The sequence below is a fragment of the Terrapene carolina genome, unplaced genomic scaffold (assembly GCF_002925995.2).
Source record: "Terrapene carolina triunguis isolate 2854851 unplaced genomic scaffold, T_m_triunguis-2.0 Scaffold67, whole genome shotgun sequence".
Lineage (NCBI taxonomy): Eukaryota > Metazoa > Chordata > Testudines > Emydidae > Terrapene > Terrapene triunguis.
The window spans coordinates 11,117,534-11,144,463 of record NW_020664418.1 but is presented as its reverse complement, the minus strand read 5'-3'; the positions used below and the strand labels follow the sequence as shown (position 1 = coordinate 11,144,463).

The following is a 26,930-nucleotide window of genomic DNA, read 5'->3' as shown; positions in this document are numbered from 1 at the left end:
CAGAGCTGCACCCCCGGGCGGGCGCGGCCACGCAGAGCGCTCACACCCCAGCTCCGCGCCTCACCCCCGCTGCTTACGCCGGGTGAAAGCCCCCACAGCGCGCGGTACCCGGGGAGTTCGGCGCGTGCGCAGCGCGCGGAAGAGGAGGGGGGTGGAGCGCAGCGGTGCCTTTGTTTAGGCCGCGGTTTCCCAGGCGCCCCGGCGGTGGGGGCGTGGCCCGGCGGAGAGGGGGCGTGGTCGCGGCGCCGCGCGGCTCAGTCGGAGCTCGGCGCTCGGAGCGGGAGGAGCTGGCGTGCGGCCTGTGCGCGGAGCGGTCCGAGACACAGCGCGAGCCCACAGCAGCCCGGCACATCGGCCGGCCCCACAGGAGGAGGAGCCGCGCAGAGCCCGCGCCGCGCGGAGCCGCCGAGGATGATAAACACGCAGGACAGGTACCGGCCGCGGGCGCCCTGCGGAACAGGCCCGGGCCCTCCGCGCCAGCTCGGGGGGGCTGCCGGGCTCTGGTGGCCCCGGCGCGGCCTTAGCCGGGAGCGCTGGGGCGGCGGAGGAAGCTGCGGGTCCTGGGAGCCCGTTTGTGCAGCGTGACACCTCCTCGGGGTGCGGGCTCGCAGCGGGGGCCGGAGGGGGGGACTGGGCCTGCTAGAGCTGAGGGGCCGTAGCCCGGCCTTGCCATTGGGCTGCGCTGCTAAGCGCCGCCTTTCCGACCCCTGAAATCGAGGGGGCGTTTTAGGGGTGGGTTTGTTCGGGAGGTGGATCCGGCTGCGGGAGCCCAGGTTTGGGAGGGTACCCAGCGCTCGGCCTCTCAGCGGGGCTTGGAATTACTGCCATCAAACCGAATCATGCCCCGGCTTTGAAAGAGGCGTTAGAGAGACTCGCATTTCCCCCAAGCAAAACGTTAACTCGTTTGGGTTGAGGTTTAGAAGGGCGAGCAGGATCGACGCTCTGATGGCCTGTCTGCAGGACAGCTTATCGCTTGCACTGGAAACCAAACGTGACAGGCGCTTTTGAACATATACTGCATGTTTGGCAAAGCAGGAAGGCATTTTGTTTATGAATGTTCCCCTCAAGCAATTCTTAGCTTTTAACCTAAGCTGAATGCTGACTCAGCAGTATTAAGGGGGTCACACCTGTTTGCTGTCTCTGACTGCAAACTGATAATAAAGTGTCACTACTCTTGGAAAAATGATCTGACTATGACTCAATAACCACCTTTTTGGTATAATCAGGATAGACTCTCAGAGGCAGCTGGGCATTCAAATAAAAAAGGACATACTAAACTAAAGGGTTCTGCCGTATGAGTATTAATTCTGCCATTACATCGGGGGTTGGATAAGTGGTTTCTAAACATAAAAAGGTGTGATAAAACCAAAATGACTTTGTATATGAGACTTCTCATCACAGGGCTTTTGGGGAAAAAAACTCTGAAGACCCTAAGTGTTACGTAAACAATAAATTAATTCTATCCAGGGACCTAGAAATCAGGTCAGCAGTGAGGTGATGATTTTCGCTTGCATTCACTAGAATTAGATATGAACACGTCTACACTTACCGGAGGGTCCGGCGGCAGGCAATCGATGTTCTGGGATCGATCCCGGAAGTGCTCGCCGTCGACGCCGGTACTCCAGCTCGCCGAGAGGAGTACGCGGCATCGACGGGGGAGCCTTCCTGCCGCGTCTGGACCCGCGGTAAGTTCGGACTAAGGTACTTCGAATTCAGCTACGTTATTAACGTAGCTGAATTTGCGTACCTTAGTCCGAAGTGGGGGGGTAGTGTGGACCAGGCCTTAGTCTAGCTTTTGAGTGTCCACAAAGGGAAATAATTCATTTTAAGTCTTTTATTTTCAATCCTATGTAAGGCATGAGAAATGTCATGCTGTTGTACACACATTTTTAAAGGCTTGTTACTTAGTGTTTCTTAATGTCTCGCATTCCTTTTAAACGTAACTAAAAAAATTAACACCCAAATTTACCCATATATTCATCCTGCATATACATTCTGTCCTGAAGGTACAACCCAGTTCAAGGGATTATAAAAACTACAGCTAGAAAAGATTTATAGGGCCATATTTTCAAAGTCATGCCCATGCAATTTTACTGCATACATTTGGGTGCCAGGCTAATGTGCCCATGCATGTCAAGTTATTTGTGTATGCAGTGTTACTGTAGCTATGTTGGTCCCAGGATATTAGAGACAAGGTGGGTGAAGTAATATCTGTTATTGGACCAACTTGTGTTGGTGAGAGATACAATGAGAGTTCTTTGTAAACTCCAAATCTTGTGTCTCTCACCAACACAAGTTGGTCCAATAAAAGACATTACCTCACCCAATTTGTGTCTGGGATACTTGTGTGCAAGTTAACATGCCTAACTTTGAAATTCTGATCTGGTAGGTGATCCTGTCCATTCCTTACAGAAGCAAAATTGAACCCTTCAGTAACTTTCTTATGAGCTGGTTCTTACAGCTGTATGACTTAATCTGTGAAATATCTAGAGGCAGGTGTTTACTAATGTGAAACGGATAGTGATAAGTGGAAAAACAAAATATCAACTATTTAACACTTTCCCTCAGTCTTTCCTGTTTTTCAAAAATTGATCTTCCATTAGGTGAATGTCCCTTATAAAACTAGCGTATAGTATTCTTTTTGTATCCTGAAACTTGAATCTCTGGATTTCTTGTTAAACCTCAGTCATCTTAAAATACTTTTGTGATCTTGTCTGTCATGGGGTAGGCGTTGTGGGTCACCAGAGAAAGTATTCCTGTTTCCTGGGAGCATCTTATGTGCGTGAGAAAAAAGAAGTGTTCAAACCTTTCACTAATGGTGATTGCTTATGTTAAAGTGGGAAAAGTGGAGGCTTCCCACAGAGGCATTAATGTGACACAGGAATGAGTTTTACTTCTGCCCAGCACAGTATGTACAGTGAGTTGACTGTCATATGACTCTCCCCTGGCAAGTAATGGAAACCAGAGAGTATTAAGCCTTTGGTAGTTTTAAAAAGAGAGCTGATGTTAAAAAAGCAAAAACTTTACAAAACAGAATCAGGACTGCTTCAGAGTAGGAGATTCTTTCCTCTGCAAATTTGGGATAAACTTATTTTATGCATGGATTTTTCCTGTATGGATTATTCCTGCATGTGAGGTGAGAACACGTGGAGAATATGTATATTTCAACTAGTGGTTTTAGTGGGATGATGCAATTACTTTTCACACTTGAATGATATACAGGGTACTGCATGTCCCTAGAAAAGGCTAGCATTTTTCTCTTCATGTTGCATTCTAAACTAGATATGGAATGGTTTGATTTTTTGTAACTAATTCTCTTCCATTCCAGGGCTGATCTTCTCTATTCTCCCTTCAGGCTGCTTTTTTCCAATTCTGGTACCAAGATTATAATGCAGATCTAGTTGTTATCTTTTAGTTAGCAATTCTTGCTAACCTAGTTAAATTTTACTCATTAGATGGTGAATAAAGCTGAAAGTCAGAGCAATGCTTAACTTCTGAAGGAGCTTCTAAAGAGAAACAATTTTCAAGCCTCATCTGTAGAGCCCTGTGTGGATACAAAATTTGTATCTCCATCTGATCTGCAGACATGTTGGCAGATATAAAGCAGAAAACCACAGATTTGCAGGGCTCTACTCATCCAGTGAATAAAGATTGATCATATTGTCAGCTGACAAAAGTTCATAATCAGTAGTGATACATTTGCCCAACCATATCTTCAAGTGTAGTGGTTTCTTTTTCAGCAAGGATATTTTTTTACTTGGATCAGTTCATAGTTTTGAGTCCTGAATAAACTGTGTATTGGTTCTTACAGTTATCAGAATTGTGCAGACAATAATAGAGACTGGAGGGTGTATCTGACTTATTTTCTGTGTGATATGTTTGAAGAGACGTTCTATGAACATGGTATATCTTTTTAATATTATTTAAAGAGACAAACAGGACACTTTATAAACTGACTTGTTAGGGTTGAGTAACGGACTAACATCTTCTTTGTTAGGAGCGTGTTCAAAAATGAACACTCCCATATCTACCCAGAACCTATTATGTGCAGTTTAAAAAAAGTCTCCATGGTTAATTCCACCATAGCGATGTGGAAATCCAAGTGGAAAAGATTCCATTTGGAAATATATCTCTATTTATATATCACATGGATTTCAAGAGCCAAACAGGTATCTTGGTGGTGGCCATGGATTAGAAAGCAACCTAGGTGCTTGTGGTGCAATGGATCCCTAGGCACGCTGTGGAGTTGACCCAGTCTGGGATCCAGAGTTGATGAGCTATCGCTCCAAATGCCTCCCTGTTGTCCAGGGCAAAGAAGCTTTTGGGGGACTACTGTCCTACCGGTATTTTGGTTACCAATTTGGGATATGTAAAGGTTTAGCAGGATAAAATGATGTCCACTACGCACTGATGCACACTTGAAAATAGCTCATATTTGGCATGGGACTTAACACAAAGAAGTTTATACTTAGAAGTTAGAGAGTACATGACATATGCTTTTTAGACAATCTAGTGTCTTTTTAGCTAAAAGGCTTTATGTCAATAAATACACAACTGTATGTTGTAACTGAAGGAGTGCAGTTTTTTACAAACAAAAAAGAGCCAGCACCAGGAAAAGAGAAGGAGAAAGGCAGAAGCAATAGAGAAGAGGATAATCTTCATGGTGTTCAGTAAATGAATGCAAAGTGAAAATGTGATACATTTAAGAAGTGTATAAAAACATTGTTGTTCATGAATGCTGGGAACAAGACACTGTGTTTCTCAGATGGTTTGAGGCTAAGACTTGTATACCATTCCTTCCAACGCTGCCATTGGTACAGGTTTGGGAAAGTGAGAAGATGCTGCTTAATCTGCTCCTTCCACATCTACTTCCCCCTACAAGGAGAGCTGAGTTGCCCCATTGTACTAACCCTGCATGTAGCAGGAGGTACAGCTTTTGTACCCTGGCTAGATTGGTTTGGGTCTTTTTCTGGGGGCATAGATAGAGTGGAGGATGGGGTGGGGGGTGGCAGTAGTATGCAGGTCCAAGAAAACATAGCAGTGGAAGAGGGCTAATAAATTGCTGTTCTGTAAACACTTTGGCTGAGCTTTCTGGGTCCAAGCCGTGGATGCTAGTGAAGGGCTGGCATAGCATAAAGGATTCAGGTTAGGAAGTATGACTATCCCCTGTGTAATAAATTCCACACTTACCAAGAAAAGTGAAATTAGGAAATGTTTCATGTGAGTTACTTTGAGTGAAAATAATATTTGGTTTTTCATCACTTCACTTCATTATTCAGCTTCTTGAAACAATGATCATGACTTGAAGGGGGAGTTATCAGTGCTATACTGCTCACTGGTGGGGGGGGGGGGGAGGGAGAGGGGAAGATAACAAAACTGCCAACAGCTTTCTTTGTGGGAGGGAATGGGCGATGCAGAGCAAAGCATTTTGTCATGCAGCTCTATGTCAGTAGCTGCTAGAGAGGTGTGACAATCAATTGATTGTTCCATTGATGTGGGTGGTGAGGAAGGACCCGGTTAATACAAAATGCAACTGAGCATGTGTGTAGAGGAGCCTGCCATACATCACTGCTTTGTGACTGGTGACAGACAGTCTGTTGAAACAGAGTTCATTTCTACTGCCCCTTCAGAATAGTGCCAAAGCATGTTGTATGTTAAAATATTTGAAATGGTGGAGGGGAAGAAGATTTAAATTCTGCAGTATTGTAGTAGTACTGTAGCCAAAGTTTTTCAGTGTGTATTTTGCCAGAGTGTTTACGGTTGCCTTCGCAAGTTAAAATTTGGCTCTTTTGTAAATGTTTCATCAGTCACATGATATTCAAACAATCCCCTTTCATGCAAACAAACTGGTTTGGACAGCCCTGATGTAGAGTATCATTCAGGACTCAGTCCTTGGAAACTTAGATGATTCTTGCATAGCACAGAGGAGAAAAAATTCTGGAAAACATTACTTTGCAACTAGATTAGTCTGTACAAAAAGTGTACGAAAGGTGTGGGAGGACCTACTGCAAACTTAGGATCTTTAATGTGGATGCTGCTTTTTGCATTTTTAATGTGTTGTGTTCCTTACTGACTATCCCTCTCCAGAGCTACTCAAACACCATTGTTTTCAGTGGAACCATGAAGGTGGTATTTATATAACCTCATTCTGAGGTTTTTCATAACAGGAATCGTAAAGAATGACCTCCTGCTTCTTTGCATGGTTTCTGCAGGTTTTGTTGGTGTAATGTTGCTAAGCAGTGTCCCAGCAAAAGGAGCTATTATTACAAGGCTAGTGGAAGAAACAACATTCCAGAAGTAAAATAGTTGCCCTCATTGACTTGCTAAAAGTCTTAGACTATCAGGTAGAGTGTGAAAGAGACTTAGGCTATGTCTGCATTACATACAGACATATGTCGCTCAGCTTATGTCACTCAGGATATGACTGAGCCACCCCCCTGAGTGACATAAGTTACACTGACATAAGTGCTGGTGTGGACAGCGCTATGTTGGCAGTAAAGCTGCTACCGCCGCTCATGGGGGCTGGAATAGTTAAGCTGACGGGAAAGCTCTCTCCCGTTGGCTTAGGCCATGCCTATACATGCAGCGGCACCGCTGTAGCACGTCTGAAGAGAGCTCTCCCATTGGAATAATAAAACCACCCCCACAAACAGCAGTAGCTAAGTTGACAGGAGAAGGTCTCCTACTAATATTCACACCCCGATCAACATAAATTATGCCAACATAGGCTTTAGTGTAGACATAGCCTTAGAGCAGCTACACAGAGTTTACAGCTGCATTGATGCAGGTTCACCGTTGTAAACTTCCTAGTATAGCCGTGCCCTCTGTCTTTGCTTCAGTGACCTCTAGCTATGTTTTAAAGCATGAAGTGTGAGGGAAGGGTTCTTAACCCAAGGAACAAGCTTCTGAACTCTCTTCTCTCTTGTGCTCTCCCCACAAGAAATCAACAACATTTAGGGGACAAGTGCATGTGGAAAACTTTGTAATTGTCCTTCAGCCTGACATTGGATCTCTCATGAGGCTTCATTAGAGTATGAAAATGTCAACACCTTAAACATTTTATAGTACACTTACAATGTTTTGAGAACTAGCCCTCTCGTTCCTCCTCCCTCTTGGAAAATGTGAAATTTAAACCTCCCTGTTCTAGATCCTATCTATTTGTAGGTGTTTGTTTATCGAAAATGTGTGCTTATCTGGTCCTGCCTTTCCAGCCATCTGCTATTGGCAGTTTTCCAAACTTTCCTTATTGGTAGGAGGTTGCTCAGCACACTCCCAACTTTTCACAAGAATCCCCTCCCCCATTTCAAATAACACGGTGCAGTTTTTCTGGTAAAACAGAGTTCAGGTATCTTTGATTTGCACGTCCAAGTGTTAGAAACATGAAATTTGTCATTGACATTCTGTCACCAGTGTTCTCGAATTGTCATTTGGAGTCTTGACAGCTGAACCACTAAACATTTGCTAATATAACTTTGTGCTGTTCTTTCTCTTTTGCAGTAGTATTTTACCTTTGAGTAACAGTCCCCAGCTACCATGCTCCAGGCACATTGTTCCAGGGCCTCTGTGGTGCTCCTGATGCCCCTCACCCACTGTCGAAGATCCCCGGTGGGCGAGGGGGTGGCAGGGATCCTTCTCTGATATATAAGGTGAGCCTGATTCGATATGTAGAGAGCTAATTACCTGTTTTGTTATAATTGAGAGCTCTGGGTTCTCCTGTGCACTTAAAGAAATGCTACTGTTTTGTTATAAGCAATGCTCAGATTAGGGGGTTGTGGGGCTGGGCTGCCTTACTACTTCTAGGGGCTACCCCACTTCGGATTTAATCAAAGGCACAGGCGGTAGTGTGTTGGCACTTCTCCCTGTGCAGCCAGGAGCAGGGCGTGGAGCAGCTGCAGAGAGGTCAGCAGGTGCTCCTGCCTCATGGCAGTGGGAGCTGGGGCACCACAACGGGATGGTCTGCGAAGAGACTGGTAGGCTTTCCTGTGTGATCAGGGGCCCCGGTGCCACCACTCTGTTCGGGGGAGGTCTTCCCCCCCCCCCCCCCCCCCCCCAAACACAGCAGGTCCTGCTGCCCGGGCTCAATGCTTCACTGGAGTCTCTCAGGCTCCGACGCTCTCCTCTAGAGAAGCCCCTTCATCCCAGCAGGAAGCGAGAGGTGCTGCCCAGCACCCTGGCCAGCTGCTTGGCAGAGATCGGAGCAAGCCTGCCGCGTCCTGTCCCAACCGCTCCTCCTCCGGCCATGGGCTGTGAAGAGGTGGATGGGTGAAATTGCACAAGCCAGGAACCCTTCAAGAGGGAAAGAGCAGAAAATGGCAGCTGCCACCACAGGAGATGAAGGGGGCAAAGATCCATCCCTGTCCTTTTTAGGGACCTACACGTTGGAAGAAGCAAGAGTGGAGTGGGTAGTCAGAGTGGGAGGGAGAACCCATAGACAGGGCTCAGGGGAGCTAGGAGCAGTTGGGTGGGTGCAGAGTCTGGGGAAGTCAAGGGCAGTAGGTGGGGTCAAAAGGCAGATGGGGTGTAAGTGGTAGTGGCAGGTAGAGGGGATGCTGGGTTGGTGCAGAAGGGGGAGTTATGATTATGGGAAGAGGTGGGCCAGAAGGTTGGCAGTAACAGGTAGGAGTGGTGATGGAGTTAGGGGTAGGGCAGGAAGGCCTATTTTGGTTAGAGGAAGGGCAGTTGAGGTTAAGAAAAGAGGCAGGGCAGAAAGCAGGGGATGGGATGGTGAGGGCAGAGAGGAAAAGGCAGTCTTGTGCAGCTGAGCTTGGCTTGGCTGTGCAGAGGATGCCAGCACAGGAGCAGGCCAAGGAATACCCTGGCATCTCACTTGCTGTGGTGTCCCCATTCATTAATGGCTACCCTACTTCTTTCCACTATAATTCAAGCACTGGTTATAAGGTAAATAAACTAGGTAAATAAGGTAAGACCCTTAAAGTGATACTGCCAGGTTAGTCAGGTAGAAATGCTGGCCTGAATGCTGTTTTGTTTAAAGAAAAAACACCACCTACTAACTGAGAAATAGGTGGGTTCTCCCTGCTGGTCTGCTTTGAGTAATTAACTCACCAATACTATTCCCAGAGCACTGTGTTCCTTGTGGTATCCATGAGGCTGGTGTGTAAACACATGAAGTAACTTTCTAAACATCTTCTAAACAATAGGAAGTAGGGACCAAAAAGATAAAATGCTAAACCGGAGTAGCTGACAATCTTACAGGTTAGACAGGAATGCTGTGTCGTAGAGATTACTACTGATAGCAGTATGGAAGGGTGCGGGCTGCTTCCCCACTTTCAACCCCTACCCTAGGTATTGTTTGCATTCTTCTCCTATATACGTTTCATAGTAAAACATCTCTAGCTGGAGCTTTTGTTTTAAAGCAACCTCGGAACCATTAGCGATTCTCTCAGAGAACTCATGGAGGATGGGCTAGGTCCCAGAGAACTAGAGAAGGATGCACATAATACCTGTTTTAAAAATGGGAACAAGGAGGACCGGGGGAATTATAAATCAATCAGCCTACCTTCAGTGTGGACAGACACTGGAACAAATTAGTAAACAATCAATTTGTACCATCTAGAGGATAATAGGGTTATAAGGAATAGCCAACATGGGTTTGTCAAGAATAAATCATGCCAAACCAACCTAATTTCCTTCTTTGACAGTTACTGGCCGAGTGGATGGGGGAAAGCAGTAGATGTGATGTATCTTGATTTTAGTTAGGGTTTTGACCCAGTCCCACATGGCATTCTCATAAGCAAACTAAGGAAATGTGGTCTAGATTTAATTACTATAAGGTAAGTGCACTACTGCTTGGAAAGACCATACTCACAGTAGTTATCAATTGTTTGCTGCCAAATTGAGGGATAATATCTAGTGGGGTCCTGCAGGGGGCAGTCCTGGGTCCGGTACTAGTCAGTGATTTCGTTAGTGACTTAGGCTACGTCTTCACTAGGGGGGGGGGGGTCGATTTAAGATAAGCAAATTCAGCTACGCAAATAGCGTAGCTGAATTCGACGTATCGCAGCCGACTTACCCCGCTGTAGGGACGGTGGCAAAATCGACCTCTGCGGCTTCCTGTCGACGGCGCTGACTCCCACCTTCGCTGGTGGAGTAAGAGCGTCGATTCGGGGATCGATTGTCGCGTCCCGACGGGACGCGATAAATCGATCCCCAAGAGGTCGATTTCTACCTGCCGATTCAGGCGGGTAGTGTAGACCTAGCCTTAGATAATGAAGTAGAGAGTGTGCTTAGAAAATCTGCAGATGACAGCAAGCTGGGATGGGTTGCAAGCATTTTGGAGGACAGGAATAGAATTCAAAAGGACCTTGATGAATTGGTCTGAAATCAGCAAGATGGAAATTCAATAAAGACAAGTGCAAATTACTGTACTTAGAAACAAGGAATCAAATGCACAACTGCAAATTGGGGAATAACTGGCTAGGTGGTAGTACTGCTGAAAAGGATGTGGGCGTTATAGTGGACCACAAATTGAATGAGTCAGCAATGTGATGCAGTTGTGAAAAAGGCTAATATCATTCTGGTGTGCATTAACAAGAGTGTTGAATGCAAGACATAGGAGGTAGCTGTCCCACTGTACTCAGCACTGGTGAGGCCTCAAATGGAGTACTGTTTCCAGTGGAAAGATGTGGACTAATTGGAGAGAGTCCAGAAAAGAGCAACAAAAATGATAAAAGGTTTAGAAAACCTAACCTATGAGGAAAGGTTGAAAAAACTGGGCATGTTTAGTCTTGAGAAAAGAGTAACGAGGTGGGACCAGATAAGCCTTTAAATATGTTAAGGGCTGTTATAAAGAGGAGCGTGAACAATAGTTCTCCTTGTCCACTGAAAGTAGGACAGGAAGTAATGGGCTTAATCTGCAGCAAGCAAGATTTTTAGGTTAGATACTAGGGGAAACTTTTGAACTATAAGTGTAGTTAAATTCTGGATTAGGCTTCCAAAGGGGATTGTGGAATCCCCATCATTGGAAGTTTCTAAGAACAGGATAGACAAAAAACAGTCAAGGATGGTCTAGGTTTACAATACGTGGTCCTGCCTCAGTATAGGGGGCTGGACTTTGACCTCTCAAGGTCCCTTCCAGCCATAAGTCGATCTGTATCTTTCTTTGTTTTTTTGCCCTTAGTTCTGTTTTTTCCTCTTCAACTTCCGGCCATTGAGAATTGTCTGTCTCTTCCTACGAAGTCCATCAATAGCATACTCCTTAATAGTTTTATGGGGTTATCTTTGAGTGACAAATGTTTCTCCTTTATGGGATAACCTGCCACAAGACACCTCCCATCAGCCCAAGGAGCAAGGATCTATTAGTGATTGGAATCCTGAAGGCATGCTGTGCCTACCAATTCAGAAATGTTTGATTTGTCCTTTGTGCTAGACAGATATTTAACTGTGTGCTCTTTAGGAAACATCTACTTTGACTGTGGGGGGAAAAATAGGCCCTGTATCGTCACAGTCACAAAAATATCCTGCTGGAATCTTTGAGAGAATAAGACACTTCAGTCATTTTATCTGACCTATTTTGGGGATGACTTTTCTTTTAATTTGAGCACGGTGAACTTTTTAGTTTTTTTTTTTTCTTTTGTGTTCTAGCAGGAGGAGCTTTTTGTGGTTAAACATTGTGCTGTGCTATAAATGTCAGCTTTGGTAAGCTATATAGCTCTTTGGTACTTGCAGAGAAGGCAATATAATGCTTGCTAGGTTTATTAATCCAGTAGTATGAGTGATTCCTATGGGCCATGTCTATTACAGCTACCTTTAAATAGTTAACATAAAAGTAACAGTTGATATCAGTTTGGAGAGAGGAAGAGAAAAATGATAGGGCGTCAGTAGTGGACTTTGGAGGAATTCTTGGGTGTCGCCTAGAAAACAGTGGGTAGGAGATCAGGGGGCTCTGAAGAGCGTTCACTTCGCCAACCCCATTGTCATTCATTCACTAATCTGCCTCAAGCTTTTTTTGCGTATTCCACTGACAAAATCACTTGGAATGAAGCCCACTCTGGAGAAGACACTTTTGAAAAACATAATGGTTTGGGAGGGCCTCTAGTGTTTAGAATTGCTCTCGCCTGCCACTGATACTGAAATGATTTCCAACAGGGGTGTTGGCATTAATTGCTGTCTAAGAATACATGTCTTATGTCCCACATAAGAATGGCCATACTGGGTCAAACCAAAGGGCCATCTAGCCCAGTATCCTCTCTTCCAACAGTGGCCAATGCGAGGTGCCCAGAGGGAATAAACAGAACAGGTAATCAAGTGATCCATCCCCTGTTGCCCATTCCCAGCTTGTGGCAAACAGAGGCTAGGGACACCATCCCTGCCCATCCTGGCTAATAGCCATTGATGGACCTATCCCCCATGAACTTATCTAGTTCTTTTTTGAACCGTGTTATGGTCTTGGCCTTCACAACATCCTCTGGCAAGGAGTTCCAGAGGTTGACTGTGTTGTGTGGAAAAAATACTTCCTTTTGTTTGTTTTAAACCCGCTGCCTATTTTCATTTGGTGACCCTTAGTTCTTGTACCTGTATTAAGTTTTAATTCCTTGGGTGCTGTTGGCAAAAATCCATTTAATCTTTGCTCCTATGGGTTGTCACAGGGCCTCTGTTGAAAGCAAGTAATTCCTTATTAACATGGTTTATTCCAGTATGGCACTTGGGTTGGTGCAAAGTAGCTGTAAATGAAATGTTAACTTCTGACCCTGGGCATCTGTTCCTGAGAATCTGCCTGCCCTCCCTCATTTGAGACTAGAATATTAAACGCATGGTATTTGTATCCAGCAGTATTATAAATTGAATGGGTTAGGCTGCCTTTCTTTATCATCATTTTTCATGTTAAGAAACTTAAAAGATTCAACTCTTTAATCAAGAGGGCTTTACCGCACAACATAGTCAGCGGTCAGATCTGGTATTGTATTGCAGACAGTGACTTGTGCTGAAGTACATGCTCTGGGTGGGTAAACTTGGCAGGAGGATGCGGGTGCTGTACATGCCAAGAGGAAACTACACACACGGGGTTCTCAAGTCATTTGGCTCTGGTGGATCATAACATCCTTTCTGCCCAATAAACTGTCAGTACGCATTGTCCTTCCTGCTGTTCCTCTTGGATTAATGAAAAAATATAACCAGATTAGATGTCTCGTGCACAGTAAATTCTCCCTAAAATGGAAATTTATCCTTGAGCCTCTAATCTGAGAGATTTAGTTCAAGACTGTAGTAACATGAGGTAAAGGGTTTGTTTTAAAAACGTCCCTACCTTGACACCAACTCCTCTAACACAGTTTTCATGTATCCTGCTGAGTTGACCTGAAACCAAACTTTAGTGGCATAAATAGAACTTCACTTTGAGCAGATTTCAGAAGTCTCCTGATCTGCTTCCCATTACTGGAAACCAACTTTTTTCTTCCCGACTCCATGTGGTTTTTGAGCTGGGGAGATAGTGGTTTAATTGTATTTTAATATACATGGATAAAGAAACGGCCACCTGAGAGAGGGCTTATATAAAACTTAATTCCCAAACAACTGGGGGAAACTGGCCCAAAGTTAATCCATGTAATTATGATGCACTATTGGAATAAACTGGGCCAGGTTATGACAATAGAGTGTGGGGATGGGGGGGTTGTTTTGCAGGAAAGAAACTTAAGTAGCTGTGATGAGGTGTGTGCAGCCATGCACTCTCCCTTCACATCTAATGACTAAACCTGTTCCCCATAGGAAAAGTCTTAGTAAATGTCAACCCATTTTTCAGCACTGCTATTCTGTGTTTTGTGCATTCAGAACAGATGGTAATTCCTTTTCTCAAGTTAGCAAACCCAAAACAGTCTGATTACATGTGAGAGGCTATCTGATCCAGCATTGGATGCTATAATCAAATACAATCCTCTGAGTTTTAATAGAATCAGACACTGGTGATCTGATCTTAATACCATCTTAGGACAGAAGCTGACTAGTCAGGATGTAAACTTAAGGCTGACACTCCTCAAATCCATCTGTAAACAAAGGCTCAGTGCAGTTGAGTTATGGCTGTAGCATCCACCTTACTGTAATGCTTAGACCTGGGCCATTCTTTGGTTGAAACTGTGCTAGCAAGACATCTGAACAGTGGCTAGCACAGTCACACTGAGGAATGCACACCGTTTTGTTTTGTTTTCCCTAGCAACTGTTAAAACTGTGCTGCTTGACTGCCTGGGAGATTAGTATGTACCACAGTTTGGCTTCTGTAGTTATGTGGAGGTGGAAAATATCCTAGTTCTCATTGGTTCTAAACCAGGGGTCTCAAACTCAAATGACCATGAGGGCAACATGAAGACTAGTACATTGGCCCGAGGGCCGCATTACTGACACCTCCCTCCCTGCTGCCCTTGGCCCCGCCCCCACTCCACTCCTTCCATGAGGCCCCGCCTCTTCCCACCCCTTCCCTGCCCCCATTCCAACCCCTTCCCCGAAATCCCCACCCCAACTCTGCCCCCTCCCTGCCCCCAGGGGGTGCAGGTGGGGTGTGGTGGGGACTCAGGGCAGGGAATTGGGTTGTGGGGTGCAGGAGGGGTGAGGGGTACAGCAAGGGATCAGGGTGCAGGGTGTGGCAGGGGGCTCAGGGCAGGGGTCGGGGTGCAGGGTACAGCAGGGGGTCGGGGCGCAGGAGGGGTGCGGCATGGGGCTCAGGGCGGTGGGTTGGGATGCAGGAAGGGTGAGGGGTGAGGCAGGGGGTCGGGGTGCAGGAGCGGTGCAGGGTGCGGCAGGGGGCTCAGGGCAGGGGGTTCGGCTGCAGGAGGGGCTCGGGGGGCAGGATCTGGCCCGGCGCATACCGGGGGCAGGGCAGGCTCCCTGCCTGTCTGCCCTGCCCCCGCAAGAGGCTGGAACGTGGGGAAGGGGGGGTGGAGGGGCTGTGTGTTTCTGTTGCTTGAGGCACCGCCTCCAGCAGCTCCCATTGGCCGCGGTTCCCCATTCCCGGCCAATGGGAGCTGCTGGGGGCGCTGCCTGAAGCAACAGCCACACACAGCCCCTCCGCCCCCCCTTCCCCACGTTCCAGCCTCTTCCCGGAGCTGCACAGGGCAGGCAGGCAGGGAGCATGCCCTGCCCCCGGTGCATGTCCGGCCGGAGCCGCTCTGGTAAACACTGGGGGAGGGTGGGGGGGATTTTCGCAGGCCGCAGAAAATCACCCCGCGGGCCGCGTGTTTGAGACCCCTGTTCTAAACTATACTAGCACTTAAAATTGATTGTCACCAGCATAGTTGCCACTGTAATGTGGGCTTATTGGCTAGAATAGATGCATACTCCTGACAATACTTTTTTTTTTTTATAATGGCTGTTTTCACAAGATGGTGTTTGTATCAGTATTGCTGTGTTTCATTGCCGTGTGCGCTGTATTAGGTCTGGCTAATAGAATAAAATGAATCAGCAGCAGGTGGGAGTTCTAGTACTGATTTGGTGAAGTAATCTGACATTTTAAAAATAAGAGTCCAGCATAAGTTATGACATTGGCAATGGGTTTTTTCACTTCTTCAGGTTACATCCTCTTCAGAGGACTATGCACTTTGTTGATTGACTGAATGGTCTCCAAGTGTGCTTATCTAACTCTACACCATCATCCATTGATACCATCAGGGAGTGAGGGGGCATGAGTCTCTCTGGGGGGGTCTTTTTTTCCCCCCCTCCTCCTCCTTCTGTGATTCAGCAGCAGATTTGTCCTTAGAGTCTGCCCCCTAAATTAGAAGTTGGCTGCAGATTCTAAACTCTTTCCCAGATTAGATTTTAGCCTTTGGGGTTGCACAGATAATACCCATCAATCATGTTTGTAATGTTTTTGTCTTCCTGAGTCTGTAACCGGACAAACTGAAGCAATAACCCTCAAAGCTGTGAGTGGCACCATTTGTCTCCAAGGAGTGTTGACTCAGAAACCTAACGGTGACTTCAGTGCCATCCTTAACGATTTCAAAGCTGATCATTTAGCAGAAAAGTGCAGCTGTGGTGGTTATCTATGACAAATGGGGTGAAGAAGTGATTAGGGTTGGGAACCATGGAGCAGCTGGTTGCCGTCGAGAGTTGCTGGGTGAGAACTGAGTTGAATTCCCATTAACAAAACAAAACTCACTGACTATCCGATCTTCTCCTGTCCACAAGGGAGATGGGAAAGATACCTTCCCCAATTCCACAATATTCCTCCATCTCCTGGGTGCTCAAAATAGCCTCAATAGCTGAGAATGCTTTTTATCTTCTACCCCTGGCCAGGACCATTCCTTGTGGTTGTGGGACCTCTCCAGGGTAATCCATGCCTTGTCACTGCCAGACTGGATCACCATCATGTGCTCCAGATGGTGCTGCTCACTAACATCACCAGGAATCCACCTCCTGCTTGCTTTCATGATGGTGCTTGAAAACAGCATGTGACACCTGTATTCCATAATCAACACAGCTTCCCATTAATGTTTGGGTACAGTACAGTGTTGGTTTTAACCTGTATAACCTTAACTGGCTTAAGCCCCTCAGAGACCATCGCTTGTGGGAGGAGGGTCAGTTGAGAGCAGGTGAGGAACTTGAGCAGAGTCAGCTGGCTTAGTTGGGAGGGTTTTTGAGACAGTTTGGAGAGGAGGGTCCTTCCAGAACCCGAATTTGCTGACTATTAGATCGTGTTGTAAAACTAGCGCTTTCTCCCAGTCTTTTGCTAGGAAAGTATTAGGTGGGGCGCCAGGTTGGGAGGATTTCCTACTTTGCAGACTGCTTCCAATTTTTTGTATTAAATGTTGTTCATGTGTACATGCTTCAGGTGGGAACACTTTCAAAATAAATTTCATTAAATAAAAACCCAAACTGATGCCCATCTCTTCCCAGTGGCCAAAGCCCCAACTGCCCCTCTGCCCAGTTGTCAAAACTCCAGCTTCCCCACTGATTTCTAGCATACCTGCATTGTCCACACAAAGCAACTGTTTGAAGCCGAGAATGCAAGGCAGTATCTCAGTTACACTTGACACGCTACCACCAGGAGTTTGTGTGCTGCAGAAAGCAGCACTGCTATGTTGTAGAACCTCACCGATGAACTTGAGTCTAATGTGCTGTAGAGTGAACAGAACCCTGCCATTGAAACATTCCTCTTAATAAAAGCCTTTCTTCCTTGTAAGGGGTGGTATCACATGTTTTTCCCAGACATGCTACCTTCTGGCTGAGGAGTGCTGGATGCTGTTTCCTTCTTGCCAGTCAACTCTCCTGGATCAGCTAGGAGTCTCTTAGCAATGCAATGTTCCCAGGCCTTGCCATAGCCTCACTTTCAAAACTGATGCTTCCTTTCTATTTGTTACGTGATTGGCATCTCTGACTTCATTAGTCTCGGATGACTTAAGCTGTTCTTGGTGTTTCCCAAGAGTTTTTTCTTAGGCAAAATCCAAAGAAAGCAACACTGTCATCTCTTTCATGCTACAGTAACTATATCTGTAATAGAGAGGAACAGTGAATGTAAATTTTCAGCCGCAGGAAAGTCTTTAAGACAAATAGGCCATTAATAATTAAAATTCTGTTAATTGTTCATTTTGTTTACAACTGTAACTGGCAGTTGATATATTTGAAATGGCATCTTTTTGGACATACATTTGAAATGTAGAATGCATCCAAATAGTGTTTCTGACCTGACATCTTTGTCAGTGAGATGTCACTAAACGTGAATTCTGATAGCCTGCCTTTCATTACCGCTTCAGTTCAATTTGACCGCTAAAGAATTCTGTGTGGCGTTTAATACTCATTTGATGCCCCCTGCTTTGGCAGTAAGTTCTGGGAAATGCTCTTGAGTTCACTCACTCACGTTATATGCAAGAACAGGAGTTCAAAGAACCCGAACAGAGATTGACCATCCGATGCATGTGCACTGGAATTGGCCAGTGGCTTCAGATTTAGGAGCTGTAAATCTGACTTTGGGCAAATGTTTTGGAATGCCACTGGGCACAGAACTGGTCAGACCTTAGCTGATACTCTGAACTACTAGATGAGTATTGGGATTGAAGAGAGCTGTGTTCTCTGGGACATAGTTAATTATACAGATTTGTCAGTGTAACCTGTTGTGGAGTGAAATGGCATTACTGCTGTTCACAAGTGTAATTCTGAACATGTGGTATCAGCAAAACAAGTTATAATTGAACTGGAGGGAATTTGAGGAAACTTGAGTTCTCTTTACGGTGATCATTATGGTATGTCAACACAGTCTACTCTAGGATCAGACAATGTTTAAAAAAACACCCTAAAAATAGAGTGGATTTTTTATTTACATGTTCTTTACCTATTTATAGGCTTCAGTTGCCAAAATGACTGTTTTCTATCTGTTTGAGTTTTTAATTATTCTTTCCTAGTTAGAATTTCAGGTTTTACGTCACAATTCTTAGTAGTAGAAAAAACCCTATATTAAATGTTCATCTTTCTGAAGTTCATATTTTAGGCTAGATTGAAAATAGAATATTCTAGAAAAGCATTGGATAGGTGTATACTATTGGTTTTAGGCTTTAAAGTGTCCAGGAGAGCTTTAAACCTAGCTAAAGTACTGATCTCGCGTATGTTTCTAATTACATGTGCCCAGACCATGGCCAGTCCAATCATAGCTAATACAACTTTTCAGTGAAAGATTCGAATCTTCTAGCAAATTCTCTGCAGTTAAGACTAAGCACATGTTTACCAAGGGATTTGGCAAATTCATTCACTCACTTAAAATCATAGAATATCTGGGTTGGAAGGGACCTCAGGAGGTCATCTAGTCCAACCCGCTGCTCAAAGCAGGGCTAATCCCCAGACAGATTTTTTTTGCCCCAGATCCCTAAATGGCCCCCTCAAGGATTGAACTCACAACCCTGGGTTTAGCAGGCCAATGCTCAAACCACTGAGCTATCCCTCCCCCTTACACTGTGCTAGATGAATGTAGATTAAGAACTCTTTTTGGCCTTAATTTCTCAAAGTGGCTAGTAATCCTGGGTGTCTCTTCTCACAGGTGGGTACTAGCGCGTCGGGCCTTTATTTTTAGAAATAAAGGGAGTGGTGAAGTCAAGGGGAAAATCCTATCTGGAAAAATTTGGAGCCAAACAGTTTTAGTATTTTGTTCTTTACCTGCAGCAATTTGTAAAATTCAAGCAAGACCCCATTCAGTCAGTTCTAAAAAAGCATTTCTATTTTAGTTCATTATAAATGTTAATTTAAAAGCCTTTAAAGCCTTCGGACTGTATTTCACTCTTCCCTTTTTTTCCCCCCATCAAAACCTGAAGGACGAGAAGCTCACTGTTAACCAAGATGTCCCAGTGCATGAAGGGAAACCTCACATTGTCCACTTCCAGTACAAGATTACGGAAGTGAAGATCTCCTCCTGGGATGCAGTGCTTTCCAATCAGAGCCTTTTTGTGGAAATCCCTGACGGCTTATTAGCTGACGGGAGCAAAGAAGGGTAAGATCCTGAAGATGTTTGAGTGGCATATGCAGGGTTAACTGCCTGTGGAAGAAGGTATGGCTTATAGCCAATGTGACACGGGGGATTGCTTTGACAGGATAAAGGGGGAAGGGATTTATGCTATACCTCCATTCTTAGATTGTAAATATAAGTATTCCATTATTCCCTTCTACACCAAAGCTTCCTTATTCTTGTGGTTCTGCGTGTATTTTTTTTTCGCCTAGGGATCAAAAGAGATTTGCCCTTCTCCTTTTTAGCATAAGAATTCAAATAGTATAAAGGATCAACATGATTATTTGGTACATAGTATTTCCCATTCCAGGTCAGACCAGTAGTGATCTTGCTCTGGTAACCTGCCTCTAGCAGGGGCTGGTGAGTAGATGCTTATGGGGAAGGGGTTATCTCCCCAAATTTTTGTCTCTTGAGCAATTAGACAGGCTTTTGGGGGTGAACATTTTTATTTCCCTACAGATAATTACATTGTCCCAAAGCATAATTTTCCTTTGTCATCAGTTTGTTAGCCTGCTCTTAGTGGAGCTGGCGGTTGTTCTCCTGTAGCCATCCCAGAACCCTTTAAAGTATCTCTGAACTCTGAGATCCCATAACTTCATGTTGAAGTGGACAGCACAGATTAATTATACATGTTGTGTGTAAATTTCATTTGGCCCTTAGCAGGCAGTATGTCAGGATCTCCCTTTCTCCTCCATAGCCTTCCATCATTTGCCTTCCCACTTCTTTTGTTTGATCCCAAATCTAGATTTGTGTGCCTTAAAAATTGGATCCAACTTATATACTATCTAAACATGTTCGTACACAGTCTAGCAGGGTATTCAGTGTACACCAGCACTGTATGTCATACTGCACAAATGGGATCTGGAGAAATCCTTGTATTTTCTGTAGTTTATAAATATTCCAGCTCTCCCAACCCCCACAGGCACAGATTCTTCTCTGAGGGTATTTGTCTGCCCAAGTCGCCACAATTTTGTAATAGATTATTTTTAGTTAGGTAAAATAAGCCTTGGAGGTTATAATTAAAATAGATGATTATCATATTAACAAAATCCCTTCCAAGTTAATCCCCCTAGGTGTTCTCCAATCTTGCTGGCTGCTGTTTAATCAGGTCTTGAAATTCCTATTAGTAAGTGTTCCTGTGATACGGTACTAGAGTCTCAGGTCAGTGACTGGTGGAAGAGTACAGACTAAACTGAACAGTGGGGCTGTGGTACTTTGGATCAGCGCAACTTATGTTTTACTAGTAGGTAGAAAATATTTCAGAAGTTTTCTGCCACCTCACCAGGATGGCACTGATAGAAAATTGCATCATGAGTAGAAGACCTGTTCTGTGAACAATATGCAAAAATTCTCACTGGCTCAGCGAGGCAATTTTTCCTCTTTGCCTCCTTCCCTTCCTCCCCCCTCCTTTTTTGTAAGGGAAACTTCACATATCATTTAAAGGTTAAGTGGGGAGCGAACAGGGCACAGGTTGGATCAATAGCAGTTTACGTATGAACTGTTGCTTCTGAACTATGGAGCTCTTGGTTACTAACCATTTCCCTGCCAGCTCAGACTAAAGGTATGTCTGAACCATGTCAGCATGTCCGTGCCGGCAAACTCTCGTAGCATAGATGCAGCCTACACCGGACAGAAGGCTTTTCCTGTGGGTGTAGAAACACCAGTTCCATGAATGTAGTTAGCTATGTTCTCTTCCACTGACGTAGCTGTGTCCACCAGGGATGGGCGGGGGGATTGGCATAGCTGCGTCAGTCAGGGGCTGGCTTTTTTTCACACCCCTGACCGAGGTACCTTTGCTGATACAACTTTTCAATGTAGATCAGGCCTACCTCCCAGACTTTAGCCGTTGTTCTGGTGGGACAGATATCCGTGCCTAGTGCACTGGCATGAATGTGGGAGAGCTCACCCTGTCTATTGCCAAGGAAATTCATGAACACTTCCCTCATGTGCAATGAAAGGGCTGGAAGACTCATTCAGTGACTCATATTATTAACTTGGATTACTGTGGTGCTTAGTTATGGATCAGGACCGCAATACGTAGGGACAATAAAACAACAAAAAGACAGGCCCTTCCTCAACAGGGCTTCGTCGCAGGATTTCTTCCTCCAGCGTTAACCAAAGTGCATAATTCCCAGGTATCAGTGCGAATGCATCTCTTGTGCCTCAGAACACCTTAGCGATTCCTCCTCATAAGTCAGGCTGACAGCGCCCAGTTGGGACTGATAGCTTGGTGTGACTGATGTGCCCTTTGCTCCTCCCTGACAGATTGCTAGCGCTGTTGGAATTTGCTGAAGAGAAAATGAAAGCAAACTACGTCTTTATTTGCTTCAGAAAAAGCAGAGAAGATAGAGGTGAGAACTTTCGCCTCTGTGTGGTTTTTTCCTCCCTCGGAATAGACTGAAGCAGCAGCTGCTCTGCGAAGTACTGTCATCTGCAGGGCTTCACCAGGCCACTTCCGCCAGTAGGAAGTTTCCTGTTGTGATCGATCTCTGCACAACAAGCACTGTCATAATTAGCTCTCTTGCAAATTACTTGCCCAGTAGGAAATTATTTCTGTTGACTTATTTGAATGCCTGATTATTTCTTGTAAAGAAGGGATATTGGATTTCTCTGTGGCTGGAAGTCCATTGTAACTTGCATCAGTAGGAATTGAGCTGTCAGACAGGCTGCCACACAGAAAAGTGCCCTTTCCCTACTACTTCAGTAGCAATGCAGGATCGCTAATATCTTTAGTCAAGACTCATTTAATGTTTCCTCCCAGCAAGAAATTAAACTGCCAGGTTCACGTGATTTGCAGTGGGGTGGCTGTCCTACCCCACGGGGGAACTAAAGCACTTTTAGTGATGGTTGTGCCTGGCTCTGTGCCCTGGTGTTGATCCCTTTCATCGTTTCTGAGCGGATGTTTGACCAGTTGATCTCCCAGCACTTCTGTTCTCTTCCAGACCTGTGGGTAATACTTATCCTGCCTGTAGGTACTCATGATTTAAGGGGGATATGCTAGTATCTAAAGATAGATGTATTGGATAGGTGATTAGAACAAGGAAGCCTGGGGGAATTTATGGCAAAGCACAAGGTTATGAATAAGCCAGTATTGAATCTGACAAGACATGAGTGAGTGACTATCTAGTAATGAAACAGCTTTGTGATGGTAGGAGTAATTAATAGATGCAACAAAATTCTTCTTACAAGTCCAATATTAATCCTCTGCTTTTCAAAAAAGGATTATTCTATATGTCTTCCTGCATCACTGTTTTATCTTCAGATTGGTCAGAGCTCCTCACTTGCACTAAACACAGGAAAATATTTTTTAAAAATAGGTTAGCTGACCAGTGTCTTTTTGGGAGTGAGGAATTTTTGTTCTCGTGAATAGAAAGCTGGCAGCACACTTGAGTTACCCACTGTGGAGGCCAGTAATAGCTGGTTTCTGGGAGGTGCAGTGAAATTTCTTACCTGGTCCTGAAACAATTAACTGTCGGTGTTCAAACCCTTTCTTCCTCGTGTGATCTCATGTGATCTGGAGCTCACATTACAGTTGCTAAATACTTCAGTACACAGAACAAATCTGCCACAATGAGTCTTCCTCTTTTTAAAGTCCTGTGGCACAGTTAAACTGAGTGACTCCACACGGAGGTTTTAGAATGTCTAATTGTTACTGGTAGGTTAGTTAAGGAGTACTTGGGAGTCACCCCGGTGTAGATACTAGAGGTAACAGTGCTGTGGTTTCTTAGGCTTGGTCTACACTAACCCCCCAAATCGAACTAAGGTACGCAACTTCAGCTATGTGAATAACGTAGCTGAAGTTCGAAGTACCTTAGTTGGATCTTACCTCGGTCCACACGCGGCAGGCAGGCTCCCCCGTCCACTCCGCGGTACTCCTCTCGTCTAGCTGGAGTACCGCAGTCGACGGCGAGCACTTCCTGGTTCGACTTATCGCGTCCAGACAAGACGCGATAAGTCAAACCCAGAAGTTCGATTGCTCGCCGCCGAACTACCGGGTAAGTGTAGACATACCCTTAGTAACAAGTGTATCCATTGTACCCAATTATCTGCCTTTGTTTGTCCATAACTTGTCAAAATATGGGTTTCTGGGCTAACCCCACTCTGCCTGAGTTGTATGAATGATGCCTTGGTGGCAAAATCTGTACACAGTGCGGTAAGACCGCAAGCTGCTTGGCTGGAAGAATGTCCCAAACCATGGTAAATAATCCCTGTAATTGTGGCATTGCCAGTAAGTTCCAGTTGGCAGCCATCATTGCTTCAAGTGACCTAGAAAAGTGGGGTCAGTCATCACCCCCACATCTGCCTGTCCCCCTGCCCAGCAATTAATTCTGCCCCTAAAATCAATCCTGTTTTTCCCCCCCCCCGCACTCGCCACATCAGTTCTGCCTCCTCCAGCCTCACTGCTGCAGCTCCAGGGGGTCCTCACTTTCTTTCCCAGGCCTGGAGTGGCTGCAGCAGGGTCCTCTCTCCTTCTTTCCAGGGAAGGGGGAGGAACAGCTCCTTGCTTGCGCATGAGGGAGCGGAGATGCCCGGAGATGCTGGGCACTTCCTTGTTCCTCTGGCTGCCATCATTAGTTGGTCCTTAACTGCAACAGAGTGAGTGTGACCTTCATCTGGGCCCAAAGGATTTCATCACAGGCAAGCCCACTAAGTGTGTGTCAAATGCCCTGTGGCACTCACAGTTCACGCCATTGCTTCCCATCTCAAATTTGCATCTGCCAGGGAAGATGTATTCAGACGCCCAATTAACAGTCTGGTCTACAAATAATATTGTACCTAGTGGTGTGGAGTGACTCCACAATAGCGTCTTCCAGGCAGCTGGAAGAAGCAAATTACTACTTGAACTTGTTAGACACAAGTTGGGTGAGGTAACAGAAGCTGATCCAATAAAATATATTACCTCACCCACCTTGTCTCTCTAATACCCTGGGACCAACACAACACTGCACACCTGAATTTGTTAGCAATAAATGTGTGGCTTACGAAGACCACAGCGAATGTTGGGAGGCTTGTCCTTGTTACATATTAAGTATGTGAGATAAAATGAGCAGGGACTGACCCATTGCCCCCTCTGCAGAGGCTAAAAGGATTTCTTTTAGTTTGTTGTACAACACCCACTGCTTTCGTAGGTGATGTAGGAAGATTGCACTGTGTTAGGGTGTATACTACACTTTAGAGTCTACCAATAGATGTAGCATGGGCTTGAGTCTAAGAGCGCTGGACTTGGAGCTCTGGGGAATTTGTGACTACCACAGAATCCTTGTACCCTTGAGCAAGTCACTTAATCTTCCCAGGCCTTGCTTGCCCATCTGTAAATATTTCTCACAGCCTCCCTGGGAAGTAGGGGTTAGTTCATTGTGAGGTGCTACAGTGATATTACCACCTTCCTATTGGGTACACAAATTTTCTGCAACTGTGTGTTGCATTGGCACCTAGAGTACCCGGTCCGGATCGTGGCCTTGTTGTGCTAGGCACCGTACACTCAGTCCCTGCCCCAATGAGCTCTAGATACCCAAAGGAGTGGAGGAAGCAGGGAGAGGGAAATGGAGATAAAGCATAAAGAACAGACGAGATACAGGTGAAGATAGAGACTTAGGGAAAGGACAAGGCAACCATGAATCTTTGAGTTTAAAAGGTCAGCCCACCGAAAAATTCCTTTTTTGGTAGGCAGTGCAGCCCTGAAAATGTGGAGTTAGCCTATATGCATGTTGATTCCCCACCTGGACTTTGTGCTGCGGAATATAGCTAACAAGGTGTTTCGTTCCTAAGGTTAACGGTTTCTCTCTCTTTCTCCCCTTGGGTAGCTCCACTTCTGAAGACATTCAGCTTCTTGGGCTTTGAGATTGTGAGACCTGGCCACCCCTGCGTTCCATCGCGACCCGACGTGATGTTCATGGTGTACTCTCTGGATCAGAACTCTTCCTCTGATGAAGAATAGCCCCTGTGGAGTACGTCAGCGTGACTTGAAGATGCTTTTGAGGGGAGAAGGGGTTAAATCTCCTTTCATGCAGAAAAGGAAAACAAGCTTCTGTTGGACTGAAACTGCATTTCTCATTGTTAGATTGGCCTGTATATCCTCAGAGTTGACTTTTCATTGAAATGTGTTACATAGAGATCTATATCTATATCTATATATATATATACATACACACACACACACACACACACGCGCGCGCGTAATCTCCAAATAGTAAATGGAAGATGTTTATGAACTGGCATAGAAGCTCTTTAAATACAGCTGTGTGGTATACTTGTTAGCCTAGCAGTGCCTCATGCTTGGGCTGTGAATGGAAGCCTGGCATGCCAGGGAGAACACAGTGGCTAGAAGCAGTATCAATTTCTTGACTTTTTAAATCAGTGTTGGTTTTTTTCCTGATCACCTGATGTGTGGCACACATTTTAAAGACTTGTCTATTTTTATGTTCACTCAGACTCTTAAATGTAAGGCATGTTTTGGGTGTAGACACACAGAAGGGACGTGCTTGAGTTAATTCTTAATGACACTACATTTAAAACCCTATACGTTTCTGCACTGGGGTAACCAATGCTATATACAGCTTACCCCTCTTTTAAAAAAGCTTCTTGCTCTTCCAGCTTTGGTTTAAACAGTCTTACTCTGCGCTATGGCAGCATTCAACAAAGGGGCATTCAGGTTAACTTTACCCAGCTGGTGCTTTATTTTAGAAGGAGAAGAGCCTTTTCCTAGGCGTCTGGCAGTGCTGCAGTGGTACTCTCCTTGCATTGAATAAAAGGAGCATTGGGGCACTGCCTCTGGTTCAGGTGAGCTCTTCTTTGGCTGCTCGTGTGTTAGTTGTGTGGAGCGGTTGGGAGTCCTTAGGAAAGGTATGAGCTATCCTGGTCTGAATGTGGGTCACTGGCTTTAAAGTCTCTGGTGAGACTGGTTAAGGAGGCTTTAGTTTTTAATTAATCACTTCCTTCATGATCTTCCTCATCTCAAAGCAGAGGTCTGTGCCTCTGTTACTAGCTCCAGAGAGGCCCTTGGAGACTTCAGGCGCTGCTAACACAGGCTCTGTATCAAATACCAAAGGGAGCAGAATGCAGCGCAGCAGGACCACGATGGTGAAGGAGACTCCATCTGTACTGCCTTCCTCCTCTCAGATCAATTCCGCAATTCTCCCCACCTGTGACTGTCATTGGGGACGGGACGGGATGGGAGGAGGGTGGAACTGCTGGCTGTAGTTTGTCTGTCTCTCTCCACCACTTCTAATGTTGGAGAAGAGAGTTAAGCTCTTCTGTTGATGCCATTTGGTTTTAATCTGACTGGCTTTCTTTGACTGCTATATGAGAAATATATATTTATAAATCCTCCATTTGGGATGTATTGTGAGCTCTCTTGCTGACCTGGCTGCCTTATCCATTGCATTGTCCTTGTATGCTTTGTTCTGATTTCATGTTTATGTGGAGGATGTTGTCTGAAAGCTGAAGCCATTCCATAGACTTTCATAGTCACTGTTTATTTGGGGGTGGGGTGGGGGGGGGTGTT

The 26,930-nt window shown here is 45.3% G+C and overlaps 1 protein-coding gene across 1 annotated transcript; it reads left to right on the top strand.

The window, feature by feature from the left end:
* Window positions 1-266: 266 nt before the first annotated feature.
* OAZ2 (ornithine decarboxylase antizyme 2) lies at window positions 267-26,930 on the top strand. The gene is given in 6 exon segments (XM_026648215.2): window positions 267-431; window positions 7,498-7,573; window positions 7,575-7,646; window positions 19,236-19,411; window positions 21,692-21,777; window positions 25,231-26,930. Coding segments are annotated over 6 exon segments (564 nt in total). The 5' UTR covers window positions 267-411; the 3' UTR covers window positions 25,365-26,930.